The sequence below is a fragment of the Toxoplasma gondii genome, chromosome IX (genome assembly GCF_000006565.2).
Source record: "Toxoplasma gondii ME49 chromosome IX, whole genome shotgun sequence".
Lineage (NCBI taxonomy): Eukaryota > Apicomplexa > Conoidasida > Eucoccidiorida > Sarcocystidae > Toxoplasma > Toxoplasma gondii.
The window spans coordinates 5618390-5638903 of NC_031477.1; the positions used below are offsets into that span (position 1 = coordinate 5618390).

General features: G+C 49.8%; 2 protein-coding genes across 2 annotated transcripts; one reads left to right on the top strand and one right to left on the bottom strand.

The window, feature by feature from the left end:
* Nucleotides 1-121: 121 nt before the first annotated feature.
* Nucleotides 122-6258, bottom strand: TGME49_305850 (RNA recognition motif-containing protein). Its single transcript, XM_002370316.2, has 5 exons — nt 5279-6258; nt 3879-4104; nt 3213-3306; nt 2432-2788; nt 122-1603 (listed from the first exon to the last, which is right to left on the bottom strand). Exons 1-5 carry the CDS (start codon nt 5481-5483, stop codon nt 1367-1369), a joined length of 1119 nt encoding a protein of 372 aa, XP_002370357.1. The 5' UTR covers nt 5484-6258; the 3' UTR covers nt 122-1366.
* Nucleotides 6259-10028: 3770 nt separating this feature from the next.
* Nucleotides 10029-19554, top strand: CDPK3 (calcium-dependent protein kinase CDPK3). Its single transcript, XM_002370317.2, has 10 exons — nt 10029-11644; nt 12947-13215; nt 13772-14034; nt 14748-14904; nt 15781-15986; nt 16293-16458; nt 16966-17074; nt 17736-17854; nt 18506-18583; nt 18960-19554. The coding sequence occupies exons 1-10, from the start codon at nt 11461-11463 to the stop codon at nt 19020-19022; spliced, it is 1614 nt and encodes a 537-aa protein (XP_002370358.1). The 5' UTR covers nt 10029-11460; the 3' UTR covers nt 19023-19554.
* Nucleotides 19555-20514: the final 960 nt, after the last annotated feature.

Sequence of the window (20514 nt, forward strand, 5' to 3'; positions counted from 1 at the left end):
AAGAGGCAACAGCGGCACGAGCAGAATCCTCGTGACTTCAGGCGAAGGTTTCTTTTTGTGTCTGGTCGGGCACACTGTTTTAAGTGATATTTTGCATTGAAGCACATTGTTTCATTTGCTCGTCCACTGTCAATCGCATCCTGTTATATTTATCATCCCATGCTGGTTTAGTAAGTCAAAGTTTCGCCGGGGAATTAGCGTCTTCTCACTAGGTTGTGCAGCGCGCATGCACCGCGAGCTAACTCCGATCTTTCCCCCTCTTCGAGGAGGAAGTCTAGCATTTTTCTACCTAGCGGCTTTTGATTTTCTCCTTTTTTCCAAGATCGATTGAAGATATTAGATGTCCTCGATAAAATATGCGGATGTACAAGACACGGCGACAGAGAAACCGAGCACGTTTTCCCCCGAGAGCCAACCGGGTACTCGGTGCGCAGCCGCCGTAACACTCCATCCTAGCACGAGGTCCATACCAACCTTCCCGCAGACCGATAAAGATGACAGGCCTCCTGCACGGAATCGTGTAAACCACGACGGTTCTTTCTGTTTCACACACCGCCCTTCGCCAAACATGCACCCTCTGTCTACACATGCGTGCATGCTCCCGGTGTCGACAACCTTTTTGCCTGTGTCCCGGCAAAGACGACGTTCCCCACCTCACTATCCCTCCGGAGTCGAAAGGTGGGGATGCATCTTTCCAAAGAGGCGCCGTGGCAGGCCGACAAAATGCATGCAAGCTGATGTGACAAACCCCTGTCTCTGAATCCGTTTTTTCCCTCCGTCCCCCTCCTCCGAAACTGGACTGGGTCCAGTGCTCCAAAAATACTTATCCATCTGTGCCTCGTTTCGAGCCCAACACCCGGGGATCACTTTTCTTCTTTTCAACAGGAGCCCCCCCCCCAGGGCTAGGACGCCTCCGTCCCACCGTTACACAGTTTCTCTCGAAACTGTATGATTTACAGACCCAATTCTCTGGCTTGTGGTCCCACCCGGCATCCGTGCGGGCGCGACCTACGCTTCCACACAGACGCTGCCGCCTCTCCTACCCTTACAGACACCCAGATTTAGTACTTTATCTTCTGTTGAGTAAACGCGAGACAACCACATAGAAGGCAAACCACGGGAACAAGGCTCTGCTTCGTAGACCGGGCACGACTCCAGTGATTATCAGGCACATACAACCGAGTTCTTGATGATGCGTGAACGTTGAGTACCTAAGATTGTTTGAGCAGGAGTCCAGTTCTTTTGACGTACAACCAAGTTCGGTTTGCTCGCTGTACCCCTCTTCCCGGTGGACTGCTGCAGGCTGCTCAGTGTCTGCCCTCCTTGATCTTCTTACAAGTCGCTTTTGGATTGATGGAACAGTGCTTTACTCGAGAAAAACTCGGATTGTGTGGGCATTCAAGTCGCCTCCATCGAAGCGCCGAACGGCCTCTAGCGCTGCGTGGCGAGTCTCGAAGGTGAGAGCCACTCGCCCCGTGGGAGCCCCAGACGCGTTCAGAAGAAGTTCTGTTCTGAGCACGGCGCCGACAACGGAGAAAGCATCTTGCAGTTCTTGAGCAGTCAAATCGCAGGGAACATTCGAAATGATGATAGTCGTGCCCGCCTGGAAGAAAAACATGCAAAAAAGCAAGCCAAGCAGACATCTGCATATATCACTCTAAAAATAAACAGAAGTGTCCGCGAACACATCGAGAGGACGCGTTTCTCTGACAGAGTCGCGCTGGTATACACTTCCCCTTTTTTTCCCATTAGAAAGCAGGTTCCATGTACATCCTGAAGTGACCACAGTCCCCGGTAATCATCTACAAGGCGGGGTATAATCATGAAGGCATGGGTTGCCTGTATCTCCTAACTGTAGTCATATTGCATATTCAAGGTTCTACACTGGCTCTGCTCTTCGATTGGAGTTGTACCAGTGAGGAGCAACAAAGTCACCGCAAATAAAAAAGACGCTTTTTTGCAGGCCTCTTGTACATTTGAAAGCAACAACACGCGTCAACGCTTCCAGATGTCTCTATTTGCCGCTTTCTTCATTTGGCACTGCAGCTCTAAACGAAAGTCTTGTTTTTTTACGAAAAACACCGAGACACCACAGGCTTCACACGAACACCATCAAACCGCCAACCACCGTGTCCGTCATGAAACGCTTTGTTGACGCGCCTCTTACCTTCGAGTATTCGTTTTTAGTTTCCCGAACAGCACTATCTCTCTTCTCACTTCTGTACGTTTGTTTTTTGGACGTGTGAACCTTCTCTGCTGAAAAGCATCTACAGCTTCACTTCCATATCTTTTCTCCCGTATCTCCTTTATCTTATCTCTCTTTATTTAACTCCTTTATCTTGTCTCCACTAACTCCCTTGCCTCCTTTCACCGTCTCTTCTCCCCTTCTTTTCGTTTCCTTCTTTCTTGTATCCCTTGCCTGGTGTCGTACCTGTGTAGCAGCTTGCTTTCCGACAAGCGACGGTCCGTGAGAACTTCCGTACGCGACAGGCGAGACGACAGGCGCCGGCGCAGCTCGCGCGTCTACGTACCATTCCGCCCCGCCTCCGTTGGTGAAGGCGCCGTCTCTGGGGACGAAGGCAAGCGTGGGCGGACAGTGCCCCAGAAGGCCCGAGGGAGGCCCTCCGCGCGCGAAGTTCGGATGTACATTCACCGCGAAGTTTCCGTAAGCCCCGGCTTGGAGAGGTACAACGCTCGCTGGGGAAACTCCCGCGCTACGACCAGTCGGACCTCGCCGCGCAAAGTCGCCCCCAGGCCCCCGAGGAGGCGCGGGACCTGTTGGCTGGCCCTAAACAAAAACAATGACACAAGATGAGAGAAATAAGGCAGGTTGAAAGACAGAGAGAAGAAAAAGACAAGATGTGAGCAGGAGAAAAAACAAGATGCGAAAAAGGTGGGACTGCAAGGCACAGTAGATGCTTCACCCGGGAGGCAACACGACACTTCTCGACGGCGCTCTTTTGCATGCATGCGTCATGGTTTGTGCACTGAGGAAAACCATTACAGTCGCCATGGGTTTCGGCCGACCTCGAAATACAGAGATGATTTACGATTGCATGCAGGGTTCACTTTTCACGAACTAGTTCCTCGGATATACGACCAATTTACACAAAACTTCTCTGTTTATTCGATTTAAGACGCACAGTTTTAGATCACAATTGTGTAATACGTGCGTATTTACGGGCTCGTTTTAAAAAAAGAGAGTGCCTCACCTTCTCGATTGTCAAGACGCGACCCTTCAGTTTACTGCCTTGAAGCTCCGCCAACGCCTTGGAACATGACGACGATTCGTTGAAGCCGATGTAGCTGAAGAACGAAACATTCGCAAACAATACTGTAGGGACTCGGCTGTCTCCGATTTTAAAAATTGACTGTTCTTCACCTTGTTCAAGTATTTTACGAGGCTTTTGGCCAGTGTGACGGTAATCGTATTTCCCCGTTTCTACAGCAACCCTACACCTCCAGCTCTACTCTTGACACACCGTACGCAAAAAGTGCCTTCCCAGCAAAGTGATGCTATCGTAGCAATGGAGTCAAAAATGCAGTATGCCATTCTCCGTTCTGTACGAACAACAGTGTGGATGTTCTCAACCACCATGGAAATGTCAGACGTCTAGATGAACGGATATTCTCTCTTGAAAGAAGACGAGCAAACACGCCGCTATCGCTATCTCCCAAAGACCTTTCGGATAAAACCGGGGAGTCTGCTCACTGCCGACCATTCAAATGGTGTAGATATCCAAAAGACCAAGACTCCAAAATTTGCGCTCACACACTCCGTGTCCAGACCCCCTTGATAACGCCTCCGTCGCCTCGGCTTCCAAAAAACGTTAAAAAACACTACAGAAACTCAAAAATTCGCGTTTCTGTCGACTCACGCTTCGCCAGGGTTCTTCTGTCGGAAGATGATGCGCACGACGCTGCCGCAGACGCCGAAGTGCCGCCGAAGGAGATTCTCCAGTTCTCTCTCGGGAACGTCGAGAGGAAGGTTCTTCACTTTCACGGTGTAAACGTGTGGGACAAACGGAGTAGGGCCGCCAGGTCGAGGGCCGCCGGACTTGAAGGCCCCCTGGGTCCCAGAGCCCTCCAGGAGGTACTCACGCCCTGTAGAAAGCATACACTTTGTACAGTTTGTGTTCTGGAAGACACGCGAAGACCGCAACCACGGAAGCTCAAGTTGTGAAGATTCATGTTTCAGCAGTGTGTTTTTGTTTCTGAGACTGCAAAGGAGAATCCGGACAGCGAGGGTGCCAGGACCGGAAGAAGGAAATGCAGACGAGAGAACGACAGAAAAATACACGCCAAAGAAACGAAGGCGGCGAGGCGGCGACAAAGCAAAAAGAGATACCGCTCTTTACAGTGGACAGAGGAAAACCTCAGGGGGCGGGGGAGAGGGGAAGCCACGAACATCTATGAGAGACACGTTGGCCGGACGAGAGAAGCCGCACAAACCGAGAAGGCTGTTGCAAGCCGGAGACCGCCCGACGAGATAGAAACTCACAAGTACAAAAGGCAGACTTCCAGCACACACCAAGCATAAAAGGTGTATTGGCAGGAACATAACCGACATGGAACAACCTTAATGTCGAAAGCCAGTCGAAATCCCCTCTCCATTAAGTTCTAACGTGAAGGGATTGAATCGCCAAGTTCAGGGAGAGTTTATGGTTGCGACACAAGTGCAGCAAAACAAGAGAGAAAACTCCTCAGAGCGCAAAAGGGCTCCTTTACAAATGCTCACGACAGCGAACGTAATTCGGTGGCCGGTGCAGACACGAGAGAAAGGTTTACGGGAAGAGAAAAGACACGAAAAGGTGAAAAAAGATGAAGTGAAGAGCAACACAGAGAGGCGGCCGGTGCCCAGGCGCCGTCGAACCCCAATATAAGGTGGTACAAAGAAGTTACCATATCCTCTGCGCAAAGTTGTCATTGAACACATAGACGTCTTAAAGATACCATCTCTGTTAAGAGAGTGAGACAGCGAGAGACGAAAAGCCGCATGCATCGAAGTGCGTTTCCCGAGAAGTCACAGGTGGACTCAGGAAAAAGGAACTGAACTAAATCGAGGCAGAGAAAACGTGAGAAGTTCGCATGCGTCGCAGTGGATTTGGCGAGATGTCAGAGTCAGTCTTCACTGCGCAGTTCATGCAGAACAGGTAACAGGGTTAAGAGGAACCTAGGAATTCCTTGTAGAGAGCGTAACAGAGTCCTGCTTCCATTGTTCTCTGATTGCCACTGCTTGCACTTGATCTTGTTGTGACGAACAAGGTGAAAAACCCACCAACAGCATCTCTGTAGTTCGATCCGGACGACCGGGAGTAGGGACCTTGTCGCTGACTGCTTCCGTGGTTCCTTCTTCCCTGCTGTTGCGAGTTGCCGGCGTTGTTCCGTCTTTGCGGCCCCTTCGTCGCGTTTTCCTGTGCAATGAGCTCGTCCAAGCTCATGTCCAGCTTCTTCTCAGAGAAGCTGTTCTTGATGTCCGCCATCGCGACAGGAAAGTCAACGAAGAAGTTAGACGGGAGAAAAACAAACGCTAGAAAAGGAGACCTCGACCGGCTGGTCGACTACACAGCAGCTGGGGTAAGGAGAGAACGCTTGTGGCAAGGAAGCCTCCCTCGGCACGAATCGATCGCGACTGGACAGGAAAACCAGTAGCGTGTTCAGCAAAGAGAATTCGCCAGACAAGCGAGGAGGAATGCGGCAGAATCGGGAGACCGAGATTCCAGCGATACCGCGGAGGGCGCGTGCCCAGTGTACGCCAGCCAGAACCTGAAAATCGCGCCTCTTTCGCGGAGTTGAACAAGCGAGTCTTTCGAGGGCAAATCGCCACGGAAACGGGAGAAGTCTGAGATGGAATGCTCCAGAAAATCACGGCAGTCCAACGGTTCGAAGAGGCGGTGCACCCCACGGAAAAGGCGGTTACCGCTGCGCGCGCACACCAGGAAAACGGTTGAGACAAGATGTTTCACCAGCAGAGCAGACGCGAAAGAACACAAGACGAAGAAAGGCAAGCACGCCGAGGCATCTCTGAAACTCTTCTCGAATTCTTTCACGCGCGTCCCACAACGTTTCTCCTCTGACTTGCCACGATGTCTGCCGGGTTTCCAGACTTGGAGGGTTCTTCCACACTCCACGAAACGAAACTGAAACGTCACCGTCGCGAACGTGACGCAGGGACCGCCGAAAGAGAAAAGCGCGTTTGAGAAAAGCGACCAGCGTAGACAAACGGTCAACGTTCTCAGAAGAATGCCGGACCTATAAAGTGTGTTGCCTCCGACGGATCTCTGCATACTTCCAAATAAAAGCCGGGTGAAAGCGCGTCTTGCATGCATCTGCAGCACCACCAGCGTTGGAACTGGAAAATTCGTCCAATTTCTTTTGATGGATAAAGTTTCACTTCTACTTACTATAGCCACTTTTTTCATTGGACTCGTAATATCCTTTCTTCATGGCGATACGCTGGATCGTTACTCTCATTTCGTGAAGAACGGCACGTAACACGCTGTGCTCAGAAACACGAAGGCAGCGCAGGTCGAGACAGCGAAAGTCTGGTAATGCCTCTGAAGTTTCTTGTATCCGTACTCCGTTGGTTGCCATCCCGTTAAGCTGGACACCCAGAAGATTGCCACGAAAACTGCAAGTTAGCTCTCGGCGGAGGGATTGCCATAGGAGTCTCAGTGAAGTACGAGACAGTGTGCCATTCACCTCTGAGACAACGCTATCATGAATAACAAGTAGGAAACAACTCTCGTACCCGCGTACGGGACTCTGTTTTTGAGAGATTTCTCTATGCAGTCTCTCTGATAATACAAAGAAACGTAAACGTATTGACTGGTGTATGCGATTTTATTTCGGTATAACTAGCATTCATCTACAGCTACGGTAACTGCCGTGTTTAAATAGCGGTTAATCTTTCCTTTTCCGTACGAACTCAGGGCACGCAATACCAAGCAGATAACAACTGAAGCTAGATATCCATTACCGTTAATATAAATAGATATACCAGAATATTCCGTACAGACTAACATGTGGAAGGAGACCTCACCATAGGGAGAGCAGCATCGAAAAGATGTATATTCGGCTGATACTCCAATTATCGAAGCATATCAACATACACTTCTTCAGTATTTTATGACCTTGAGAAAGGTTTTGATTGGTTCTAATCAGACGGAGCCAGAAGGATGTCAAGTACTCCCCAGAGGGGGTATTCTCAGTGTCTGCGAGATGTGGGTAACAAAAGGGAAAAGTAGCAAAAAGCACGCTGTTCACAACTGTGATGTTAGTCCGTATGGAATCTCGGCGATTACAACAGGGGAGAAAGGTCTTGGGAGAATGACGTCCTGGCTCCAATATAATAATGGTACTAAGAAGTTACCATATCATCTGTACAAAGTATAAAGGCCATAGCTAGATCATGTACTGTTATTGTCACACTGTAACCAGAGATTTTCTCTGTACAGCTGGTCCGTGGTCCCTCGATCTAGATTTGTAGAACTCAGGTTGAATAAAAAGGTCGCAGGTTCCCTCTGGTGGTGTACTCAACCTCGAGGCGAGCTCGTGAACGATAGGACGGCTACTCATGTGTACTGGAACCGTCCGGGTAAGTCCAAGATTTTGTCAATAACTCACCAGAGCAGAACACGGAAACAGGCGCAACGAAACATGAGCAGAAATTTTTTTCCTAAAGATGAAATTATAATGATGGTTTTATAATAAATATAAAAATACTATAGAGTTGTTTAATACGGTAAACTGATACGACGTAGGCAACTAGGCTACTTTCCGTAGACCTTGTAGGGTGCGACAGACATTCATGCTAGGGGCAGGGGTAGAAGAAATACATATCTTGCTCTTTTTTCCCCTTTTCTTGCACACACACTTCCCTTCTCACCGTTAGCATGGTCTCAAAGAACCAGAAGCCATGTGACCGACTTAGTATAACGGGACATGAGGCAGAACAATGCATTCCGTGCGGAAAGAGATAATCAAAGTGAAGATCATGCTTTTTGCCCAGCTTGTGTACAGAAATACATGCTTTAGCAGTACAGCGTCGCTACTGCTGTTTTGCATTCCACCGAAGTGAGCTTCGAGTCGGGCGCCGCTCCGAAGAACAGACTTTCTCCCACCGAGTTCCTCTATGTATTCGCACCTCCACTAGGATGACTACGATTACTTGGCTAGAATGAAAGCAAGACGGACAGTGCTACCAACATTTTTGTTGCCTTTGCGCGTCCGAGACGCGACTGCTGGAAATGAAACCGAAGCGAAGAACTCAATGATGTTGGTTGACTTACAAACCAGTGCAAGCGGTGTAGACGTGTCACATCCCACACTTCGTCGGTTCATCGTAATTGTAGGAGACAGTAACGTGTTACGGCGAACTGGCAGTTTGCTTTGGCAAGCGATCTTGTCGAAACATGCGCCACACGGTCCCTGAGGGTGAAAGAATCAACTACACTGCGTGGCGAAATCACTGGTGACGCTATGCCTAACCCGGCTGTACGGTCGGCGACGACAATACTTCAGCGGTTCGCAAAAGCGTACTCCACTATGCAGCCAGTGAATTACAGGAGAGCCAAGTGTTACCCATACACAGAAGGCGTCAAATGCGTTCTTATTAAACACGTGCCAGCCTAACAAGGATTCGATCAGTAGCCACAGCCTTCCTCCGCTATTTCCTACTCTGGCAAAAGCGTTTCTGAGGTGCCACAGTCACTACAGACCTCTTCTTTCCAGTTATTTGTACAGAGGCTCAACCGTCTACCGGAAGAAATGTCAAAATGAAAGGAAGAGCGGCTGTGGTGGAGAGGCGGGAAGGACGATCATTCTTTCTCGATTCTAGCCAACATGCATTGGAGCTCTTTCCACAGCGTGGAATGCGTTGGTTTGGAGGAGCCTTCACACAGTGAACCCCAGTACCAGCGCAGTTGAGTTTGACATCTTCTACCTGTAAGGTGTAAAGAATGCTCGGTGGAACGTCTGGCGTGCTTTCCACGAGGATTTCGGTGGTCGTTCTATGCCAAATTCAAAGCAGTGTCGCAGACCGCTTTCCCCGCAGCGCTCAGCGGAAGTAACTCTCAATCGCTAACGCCGCTAAGACAGCCAGTGTGCTTCCAGAAGATATGGTGAGTACTCCTGCACCAGAATCTACGCTACGAAGACCCTGGGAGGACAGTCTCGAAGCCAGATGAATTTCACTTCCTATGTGAGGAAATTAAGTGTTTTTCCACTGAGGGGAAAAGAACTGGGACTGCCAGTTAGGAAACCAGGCGTGACACCCGCGGCCAGTAAAAGCCACCAGGCCCGCTGTTTTCACCTCAGGGCCGAGTTTCTTTAACACTACGCTTCCGACAGTCTGAATCGACACCACTTGACTACCACCGGAGATGTTTATAAGGAACTTGCAACTTTATCGGCTTCCCAGGATATGCAACGGCACCTGCGGTACCGCGCCGATTTATACGAACTTGTTTTCTGCATCTTGCCAGCTTGCTGGTGCCGAGAGTCGCTTCTCGACCCCTGCTTGAAACGTTTTGGCTCTCAAAACAAAGTAAGAGCCTCTCTGTTTCGCGTCCACCAACTCAAAGTCGCTTTTCACCTTTGCACTTTCAGAACCGCCGTCACGCAGCGTCCAAAAAGAAGCGCGTGTAAAGTGCAGCGGCAGCTGGGTGCCTTCGGAGACTGGCTTGACCGCAACGGCTCTTCTGCTTTTCCTACTTCCGACGTTCTCGAAAATTCTCCCTCATGCTTCGTTTCCCTGCTTCTTCTAACCGCGCCACCATTCACACAGATTGATCCACGAACTCGCGGGTCTGGCCGCCTAGACTGTTCGCTCGCGTTTTGAGAGCGGCTTCATGTGTGCTGGCAGCGAGCCCGGACGCTTCCCGTCGATGGACGGACATCGTGTGGGTGAAACCGCTGGGAATCCGCGAACTGCCGCGGTGCACTCGAGTACTACGGCTGCGCCACTGCTCCCAAACAACGCGCGCGATCAGCTGCATGTTCCGCCCCGATTCTCCCAGTCGCTGCGTGTTTACGCTTTGGATTTTCTCCGCCAATCCCTTTTATTTCCTCGCATTCCTCGCTCGAATGCGCACGCTCAACTCAAGGCCTGCGCTGTCGTCAGACTGCAAAGGCGCCTATTTGCGTTTCGCCGCTAAAAACTCGCCAGTTCTGTGTGTATGTACTCCAGGCTACGCGACAGCTGCTTAGCTGTCGCGCTCACTAGGTTGTCAGATAAAAAGGGAACTCTGCTTCTTCCCGAGTGTGTCGTGAACTCCGTGCTGGCCGCCGCCTTTTTGTTGCCGTTTTTGCTGGCTTTCCTTCTCTCGCTTGAGCGGGAGAGTCTGTGTTCTCTTGCTGCTCGCTGCGGCCAGCCGTGGAGTTGGGTTGAATTCTCCGAGCTTTTAACCCTCACCTGTCGAGATACTGCTCGTGTGCTCGACGTTTGCTTTTTCCTCGCTGGACGAAATCAGCGAAGACTCCCATCAACGCGAGCGTTTTTCAGACGCTCTGTCCTCTTTTTTGATCTCTGCCCGCCCTTTGCAGCTCGTTACCGGCCGGCAAATAACCACATAGCCGTTTCGTTGCCTTCGCGCTGAGAAGCGACTTCCCGCTGGCTCCCTGCTTTTCGCGCGACAACTCTTTCGTTAGCGCAGCCCGTCGAATTTTAACGGACTTCTCCTTCCGTCAGCCTTCCCGCCTGTGTCCTGGCACATCTGTCCGTTCGCTTTTCGTGCTCACGACACCCCGCGTCACCAGGCTCGTTCAAATCTGGAACTTCGTTCTATTACTCTGGCTTTCTCTCTAGCCGGAAGAAACCAGGATCCTCGAGCGGTCTTTTCCGTTCCTCCCTTCAGAAAAACGGGCGTTCGTTGTCTCGACTTGAGCGACAAGGTCCAGCCGTGCCAGGTCAGCCGACTCCGCTTCTACCTTGCGCGTTCCATATCCCTTCCAGAAGCCCTTTTTGTCTCTAAAGGTTACCCCCGTTAAACTCTCCTCCAGCCCCATCGCTGGGCGATCAAGTGCCTGGAAATACCACTATCGTTCCACCGCATTGAAAGAGTCACCTCACGAAAACGCGCGCACCGGACCGAGAAGGCGACTGGCTTATGGACTAGTCTCTCCACCACTACTCTGAACTGTCTTCCACCTGCCCGGAGTCACGCCTGAGTTTGAGAGTTTCGAAAGCCGTCGGTAATGGACTCTCTCGCCACCTGCGCAACATCAATTTCGTGGGAACGCGGGCGTCACACAGACATGTGCTCCGGCGCGACGGCGGGATCGAGTTGAAGTCGCCCGTCGGTTTCGAGTTTCCCCTGTCGTTCGGTGGAAAACCATCTGCCGGGGCCTAAGGTTTCCGATCGCTACAAATCGACGCCTCTCTCTCTGTATAGATCGGGACGATCTGAAGCCTGGATTTGACTAGAAAACGCCTCTCGACCAGCGCACGCCAAAGTCACCATGGGGTGCGTCCACTCCAAGAATCCCCACTCCAAGCATGCAGGCGCAGCTGGAGAAAAACCCGACGCCAGCCTCGAAAAGGGGGGCCAGAGCAAGGGGAGCGCGCCGTCGTCGGGGACCGGCGACAGCGGAAAAGGAACTGGGTCTCCCGACACCAAGAGAGACTCCATGCCCATGACTCCAGGTAGGCGCGGAAACGGCAAAACGTAGCTCGAGAGGAGGGGAAAATCGCGGGGAACTCCGAACTTCACTGAAACAATGACGAGCCGCCTCTATGGTCATGAACCTCAGCGCTTCTGGGAATTCGTTAAAGACATTCCGGAGAAGCTTTCGCAGCCCTCGCCAGTTCTGGAGCTCACTAGGACGCATGCAGGGCAGCCTGACAAGAACGGCGTGTTTTTCCTTGGGTCTAGAACGGTAACAAACGAGTGGAAAAAATCTTCCTCGTGGACCCACATTCTTGTGGGACACATGCGGGGTGATGGAGGGCGTTACCAGATACAGAGAGACCAAAATTGGGAGGCTTGGAGGAACTGACCCTCAAGTTGGAAGGAGATACTCACTTGAGGAGAACAACATAGATGTGATTGTCCTCCTGGATACTCGCATATGCTTGCGTATATACGTAGGCCGAGGTAGACCTAGGTCAACACAGACAAGTAGAGAAAAATCTAGATCGGTTAGTTAACTAGATATCTTTTTAGGAATATGTATGTATATAAATGGAGAGAGCGTTAGAGGTGGATCTAGGTCGTTTCAAGGAGTCAGAGATCTCTAGAGGCCAGTGTCGGTAGATAGAGATCGTCTCAGACAGATACAGAGAGGTAGGTATTTGTATATGTGCGAGAATGTCGGTGACACACAGCATTTTCGATACGTTTATGTGCATCATCAAGGATGGGGACATGATAGGCCGCAACTACGTATCCGGAGACAGAATAATCGATTCATTTAAGAATGAAGTCCTGAAGATTTCAAGCATGTTCAATTATGAGAGCCGTGTGACGCCGGGGATCTCCGTTGTGTCAAGCGTTCTTTTCTCTGGTTTTAAAAGCGTGGAGAATTCAAGCCTCTGCCAACCCACACGTGTGGCTGTATCCAAGATGCCGCTTCTCAGCCGTTCCTTGACTCTCCATTTGACGTCTTTTGTCCAGTGTTTTGACACCCGTGTGACCCCGTGGCGGCTGGAGTACGGTACCGACTCAGCAGCGTCGTGGCGGGGTGCGCTGATACACCCGCATAACCGTGGATTCTCTCGTTTGCCTCTCCAAATGCCACGACATAAATCGGTTTCCTCGACGTGTGTTCAGTGAAGCTTGCTGTTGTGAAGAACCTTCTGGCGAATGCAGGACGTTTTCTTTTGGGGAAATGACGCAGATCTTCTCTCCGCGAAGGCGGTGTGGCGGCTTTCCCAGCGAGGTGGAGATCACGGGGCAGTCGAGCGTGTGCACATGGCCTCCGAGTCTCGGATTTCGTGCGTCTTCAGGCATGTACATCACGCAGCAGAAGGCCCATTTGTCTGACCGCTACCAGCGCGTGAAGAAGCTCGGAAGCGGTGCTTACGGCGAGGTGCTGCTGTGCAAGGACAAACTGACAGGCGCAGAGCGAGCAATCAAAATCATCAAAAAGTCTTCTGTCACGACCACGAGCAACAGCGGGGCTCTCCTCGACGAAGTCGCCGTGCTGAAACAGCTCGACCACCCGAACATCATGAAGCTCTACGAGTTCTTCGAGGACAAGCGCAACTACTACCTTGTAAGTCCTCTTTATTCCAGCGGTCTGGAGTGCCGAGAAAAGACTTCTGTGCACGAATGCGATGCGCAGATGTTCACGGCCTTCTGCATTGCATTGGGCTCTATTCCGGGCTCCACATGTTTTTGTCACGTCTCAGCTTGCATGCCGATGTCCAGAAAATGTTGACCTGTGCTAGATGCGTCTGAGGGGAACCCAGGAAGACCACCGGCGCGTTCTCAGGATGTTCGTGGGCATGTGCAGATATTCACAAAGGTGTACATGCAGCTATGTAGATGTTTGCTCGTATGCTCGTGTACCTTTGCATATCCATCATCTACATGTATTTACATCTGGCTTCGTAGTTGCAGATTCTTCCAGCGTGACTTCTACAGATTTGCGTCTTCCAATGCCTCAAGTTTAGTGCCTTCGCTGCTGTATTTCATGTGCGTAAAGAGGCAGTTCTGGGTGCCAGAGCGTTTCTCGTTTGTTCGTCTGGACGGAGTCCGCCGGTTCATGTTGACCTAGCCGCTGTGCAGTAACGGCGTGCGAGTTGCCTCGACTTTTTGGCTTTTCCCAGGTCATGGAGGTGTACCGAGGAGGCGAGTTGTTTGACGAAATCATTCTTCGTCAGAAGTTCAGCGAAGTGGACGCCGCTGTCATCATGAAACAGGTGCTCTCTGGCACCACTTACCTGCACAAACACAACATTGTGCATCGCGACCTGAAGCCCGAAAACCTTCTTCTCGAGTCGAAGAGCCGGGACGCTCTTATCAAGATCGTCGACTTTGGTCTCTCTGCGCACTTTGAAGTCGGCGGAAAGATGAAGGAGCGCCTTGGCACGTGAGTCTCAGGAAGCGAAAGGACCTCCTTTTGTTTGAAGCGTTGTCATTCTTTCGCGACTCCGAGGAGCTGTCGTTGCGCTGATGTGACCAACTGGACGGTGCGTGTTCTCCCCAGAAAAAGCCTTCCACGTAACTAGAGTTACTGCGTCAAACCGCACCGCACTTTGCCCAAGCACAGAAGGGCAACACAAACCGACCGCGCATGAGTTCGCGACCGGATGTGGCTAGCCGTACGCTTGGGTCTACACACGCCCTGGAGGACTCGAAGCTACCTCCTGGACTTCAGAGCAAAGGGGATTTACAGATTTACACAGATGTGACATTTTCTGACGCCAGCGAGAACAAGACATGGTGTGCGTCGACGAAAAGAAAAGACACTCAAACCTCTTCCCAGTGTGACGTGGGTGCCTTGCTTTGTTCCCTGCGTGCACGCGCGCGCGAGCGATGAATCAGAACTGGACTGACAGCTGCGTGTCGTCGTCTAGTCTCTTTCTTCTTGCCGACGCCGCAACAAAAGGGAAACAAAGATTTGTGACGTTAAACTCCAAAATAGGTGGAAAAAGAGAAGCCAATATCCAAGTAAATGCTTCAGATACGAAGGCCATTTTCGTGTAGCGCACCTGACCAAGTTTTGCTTGGAGTTTGGGGACCACTCTGGTTGTTGCAGATACACTGGACTTCTACCTCTCTGGAATTGTCCTTGCTCTTCAGAGCCTACTACATTGCCCCAGAAGTTCTGAGAAAGAAGTACGACGAAAAATGCGATGTCTGGTCTTGCGGCGTTATCCTCTACATTCTCCTTTGCGGCTACCCGCCCTTCGGAGGTCAAACCGACCAGGAGATCCTCAAGAGGGTCGAGAAAGGAAAGGTGAGAACTGCACCGTGTAAAGACATCGTCTTCTGCTGCTCGCGAACACCGGTGCAATCCTAGGGCAAGACTAAAGTCGTGCTTTTGTAGAGTGTTCGTGAAGCCGCGTTCACGCGGAGCTTATCTCCAGGAACAAACGAGAGCAAACTTACCCACCGCGCGTGTAAATGGACTTCACGAAAATACTTTTAAGGCATCGTGTCTCAGGGGTCACAACTCTGGTTTTGTTGCTTTTGTTTCTACGTCAACCTGTCACCCTGACAAACTGTTGACACGGCTATGGCCAGCTTTGTTGAACGTCTGATCCAGGAACAGACAAGAGGGCAGCTGCCCAACTCGTGCGTGTACTTCGTAGAAAAAGATTCGCTCTAACTAATGTGTTGCATGCCTTGGCTTCCTCGTCTTCGCTCTTCTTCGCAAGACGACACGACCAACGTGGTGTCTCGAAGACGGGGCCCTGACGGCAAGACGTGGTTTCCACTCGGGATTCGCTGTCGCCTTTTTTGCGTCCGCGAATCTTGAAAACTGTTGTTGTGGCGAGGCGAAATCTCTTCGCGACTCATACACTCACATCGATCCTCAGATTTGTCCCCTTTGTGCATACATAGACGTATCCGTACACACGTATACATACCTATGCCTACACGCATATATATATATATATATATATATATTGGTATATACTGATGTGTCTATCTGTGCACACATAGATCTGCCAAAGCTCATGAATACATATATATATATATATATATATGCATGTGGCTGCCTGTTGGAGAGATTGTGTTGAGTTCGTGTAGAAGTCCCTTTTCGTTCTGTTTGTGAGGGTATTTGTGGCAGCTAAAGTTGGCCTTCTTGGGTGTGTTCTCTTGCGCTCAGTTTTCCTTCGACCCGCCTGACTGGACTCAAGTGTCGGACGAGGCGAAGCAGCTGGTCAAGCTGATGCTGACCTACGAGCCTTCGAAGAGAATTTCTGCTGAGGAGGCGCTGAATCATCCGTGGATCGTCAAGTTCTGCTCCCAGAAACACACCGACGTCGGCAAACACGCTCTCACGGGCGCCCTGGGCAACATGAAGAAATTCCAGTGCGTCTTTTCAGGGAAAGAACAAACCGTAGAAATTGAGCTCAAGAGCCCGTGCTACAGGCAGGACATCACGCAAGGACACTCGCAGGCGTTAAGTCAGAACCGCGAAACGTCTCGACTTCCCAAACTCGAATTCACGTATACATCTTAACACATATATACACATATGTACACACACATATATAATAAATATCAATATATATTCGTATATGTACGTGTATCTTGAGAGGTGTCAAGTGGTGGAAAGGTCCATATTTTTGTTTCCGTTTATTTTTGGGTCACTCTTGCGCATGGCATGAATTTCAGGTCCTCACAGAAGCTGGCGCAAGCGGCCATGCTGTTTATGGGGAGCAAGCTGACGACTCTGGAGGAGACGAAGGAGCTGACTCAGATCTTTCGTCAACTTGACAACAACGGGGACGGCCAACTGGATCGCAAGGAACTAATTGAAGGTTACAGAAAGCTCATGCAGGTGAGCAAGCAAGGCGATACGCGCGGCTTCTCGCGGCTCTCCACAGAACTCGGTTTTTAGCTTTATACCTTTTAAACATGTGTGTTTTACTGCGACGGTTTCTTTCGTGAAGCCAAGGTTGATGGTCTCCAGTGTTCTTCTCAATGCAGTGGACATCCGTGTCTTTAGTTCCTGACACGCATCTCTCACCTCGCCTGCAAACACATGGGGAAATTCACAAAGCCATACAGTATATCGAAACATGCTTATATATATATACACGTATATTCTATATGCGCCTAAATGTGTATATTTATGCGTGTGCTTCTTGGGCAACACAGCGAGACAAGGGAACAGTGGAAATTTGTATTTTAATTCGCGGCACACATCTCTCACTACACTCGCATGCATCTGTGGAAATGTGCATAGCCATGGATGTCTAAAGATGCATATATGCTGTGTGCATTCTTATGGTGTTGGGCTGCATGTCGAGATGTGAGAAATGTGGACTGGAATTCCTGCATGCAGTGGAAGGGCGACACCGTATCTGACTTGGACAGCAGCCAGATAGAGGCAGAGGTGGATCACATTCTCCAATCTGTCGACTTTGACAGAAATGGATACATTGAGTACTCTGGTGAGTTTTCCTCCGCTGTCAATGCGAATACATAACGGGGATCCCTGTGATGCGTCTCCGTTTATTCGCTACGAGATACGGCTTGTGTATCCACTTAAAACAGTTCCTCGAGTAGTCGCTTCGGTGCCTAGGCTTGGTAGCTGCTTTGTACGGTGAAGAGCCGACGGGTCTAGGCGAGAAATAAACTTTCACGTGTTCAAAGTTCTTTGTTTTGACTGACTACTAATCTCTGCCTCGAATTCATTGAGTGGCAAGAGGGGCGCGAGATCTCTCATAGGAATTTAGGGGGAAACAAATTGAAACTCCATGCACGCTGCCGCTCAGAAATGCAGGCCGCCTGGCCTGCAACTCCAGAGGACGAGATGCGCCTGCCAAACTGTGTCTTCTCCGTATTTTCGTGCTCACCATCTACTCTCTTTTGTGCATAGATAGATAGGAATATATACACAGAAACCTCCATTTTCATATGCATACATAAACATATACTTGTGTATACGTGCATGTGTATCGAAATAGGCGGACAGATACATACACATATATGCATATATATAATAATATATACCGGCGTACGGGAATTTCGGGATCAAGACACTTCCATTTCCTTGCCTCGTTTTAGAAAAGAGTGTTTTGATGCCTCTGTTGCGTTTGTTTTTTTTTTCAGAATTTGTGACTGTGTGCATGGACAAGCAGCTTCTGCTGTCGCGCGAGCGACTTCTTGCTGCCTTCCAACAGTTCGACAGCGACGGCTCAGGAAAAATCACGAATGAGGAACTCGGCAGAGTACGTTCTGTCTCAGAGAGGGACAGGAACTGAGCAGCTTTTTGTCTCAGAAATTCACTCGTTTCAGTTGCATGAGGCGGCTGTGCAACATAAGAGTGATAAAAGATAATTGTGTGTATACAGATACATATATTAAGTATATGTATGTATAGGTTTACAGCTTGAACACAAATGTCGACGTTTCTAATATACGCTGGACACGGTTATGCTCAGTGCACTAAATATGGTGGCCATGAAAAGCTGTAATATATGTTTATATGCATATTTATGTAATTTATGGGGGGATTATTGTAGAGGATGACTGCCTCTGCGTCTTTCTGAGGTTATATCTCTGTGTAGTGTTACATAGTAAACACTTGTGAGTTTGAGATACAGCAGTGGCACAGGGTTTTCCGGTAATTGCAAAGATGGAAAGAAGGGAAGTGAGTCAGTCTCTTCGTCCCCTCTGCTGGGCCTTTTCTCAGCAGTGCTACCTGCCATATATATATTATGCCATATATATATATATATATATATATATATATACTCCTGCACTGTGTATATGCATGCATCCGTATTTGCACTTTTTGATGCCTGTAAATTTGAGGAGTAAATTTCACGTGTCTCGACAATCTGTACTCGTGGACGCTTTGCTGTTTTCTGCCTTTGCAGCTCTTTGGTGTGACGGAAGTCGACGACGAAACGTGGCACCAGGTTCTGCAAGAGTGCGACAAGAACAACGATGGAGAGGTAAGAGTTTTTTCAAGTCCATTTCTTTGCCGTTGAAGTGTCAAAAAGGAGGGAACTCCGTCCCATCATACGTATATCCGTCTCTGGACATATACGTACATACATGCATACATACATGCCTATACATATATATATATATAGGTCTTTATGTATGTTTCTGTGCATTTATAAACGAAATGATTTAGGTGTATACTGAAGCTTAGGGTCACACTTAGGTCTGTGGGTTCACCTCAGTCCGTAGTTGGGACATCGGAACTTTAGGTGCACATGTCTTCGTCGTGCATGCAGCCGGTTGCGGAAAAGAAGCTGGACATTTGAGGAGCTGCCGTGTGTTTGGGTGTTAGCGTGGCTGGAATGCATTTTTGTGTGTTCGCAGGTCGACTTTGAGGAGTTTGTGGAAATGATGCAGAAGATCTGCGACGTCAAAGTGAAGCACTGAGTCCGTTCGAAGCGTCTTGTGTGTGTTTTGTACGCGCCACGTAACATGACCGACCCCCTTTGTTCAGTGGCCCCTCCGCCTCTGGCGTCTTCCTCCGCCTCTCGGCGATTCTGATTCTCAGTTTCGTCAGTCATCCATGCTCCCGAGTCCATCCTATGCATGCCCGAACTCTGTGTTTCAGTACATACGTACGTTTCAAGTGTAGTCGCGCAGGTGGGGCCTTGAAGGCTTGGCAGGATTTTGTACGCAGAGACTCCTGTATACGGGTTATGTTCGCGCCCCCTCTTCGAAGAAGCGGTTCAGTCAGCAAACGCGACACACCTGGTGAAATCGGTCCTGTTAACTGTTGCCCTGCTGGTCTCAGCCATTCACCGTTTTGTGGGGTGACGTTAAACGCAGCCGCTGTGTCTCAGGCCTGACTGGCGTACAAAAATGTCGCCAGCTTCGGGTGCAGACTCGACAAAAAACACGGAAAACGCGACGGTTTCTGTAAACAGCAAGACACCAGAGAATTAAACACGTCATCAGTAGCAGTTGCGGAGTCATCACACTCGCAATAGCTCACCCATGCACGTACAAACTTGACTGCTTGCATCTCGTAACTGGAGGCATATTCAGTCCACACGCCCTGCGTCCGTAAGGAAAAGGAAAGGCTAACCGCTAGTTACAGACGACAACTGCCGTAGCTGTAGATGAATGCTAATACTAGGTTGTATCTCTTATGACACTGCGTAACATACACATTACCTGCCATTCAAAGTAATTGTTTCTGCATCGGGTACGTTCACACGGGTACAGTTATACATAGAAGTGCGTGGAGATCTTTATCTTGGTGACTGGAAAAACGTGAAACCACGCGCACACGAAAAGGAATTTCACTTGCAGTTCGTGCGGCCCGCTGGAGCCGAAGAAGCTAATGACGTTTCTATCACGACCTCCAGCGCTGAATCTGGACTCGTGTATCTTCGAGCCAGACGCCTGGTCCTTCTTTGTGCCTAAACAACATGTAAACTGGACCACTGGCCTAGAAAGAGGAAACAGGCTCTCTCAAGCAGAGCAGAATACTGTGAATTTCAAAGGACGTTTCCCGAGTTCGCTCTGCATGAAGAGCTGCCGCTGGTGAAAAATTCAGCGACAACTTTTTCACCAGACTAGCATAAATCTTTGGGCTTGTCCGTGCGCCGCGAGGCACTACTTTCTGGGCAAGAGGGGTAGCAACAGCCTGGGGAGCGTTTTCTTCACTGTGCTTGGAAAGTGTACGGTCGCAACTTAATTTCAAACTTTCCACGACATGGAGGCTTTCGCGAACTTGTCCACTTTTTTGAGTGCTTTTTTCTGGTGTTAAGCCACTAAAAGACATCGCCATTTTAGATCGGTTGGTACAGAGTATCAAACCACTACAGGAATAGTAGATCTATGATCTGCTGGGAGACACTGTAAACCTCTTCCGAGTGATTCAACCGTAGAACCGGTGTACCGTATTCTGAAGGAA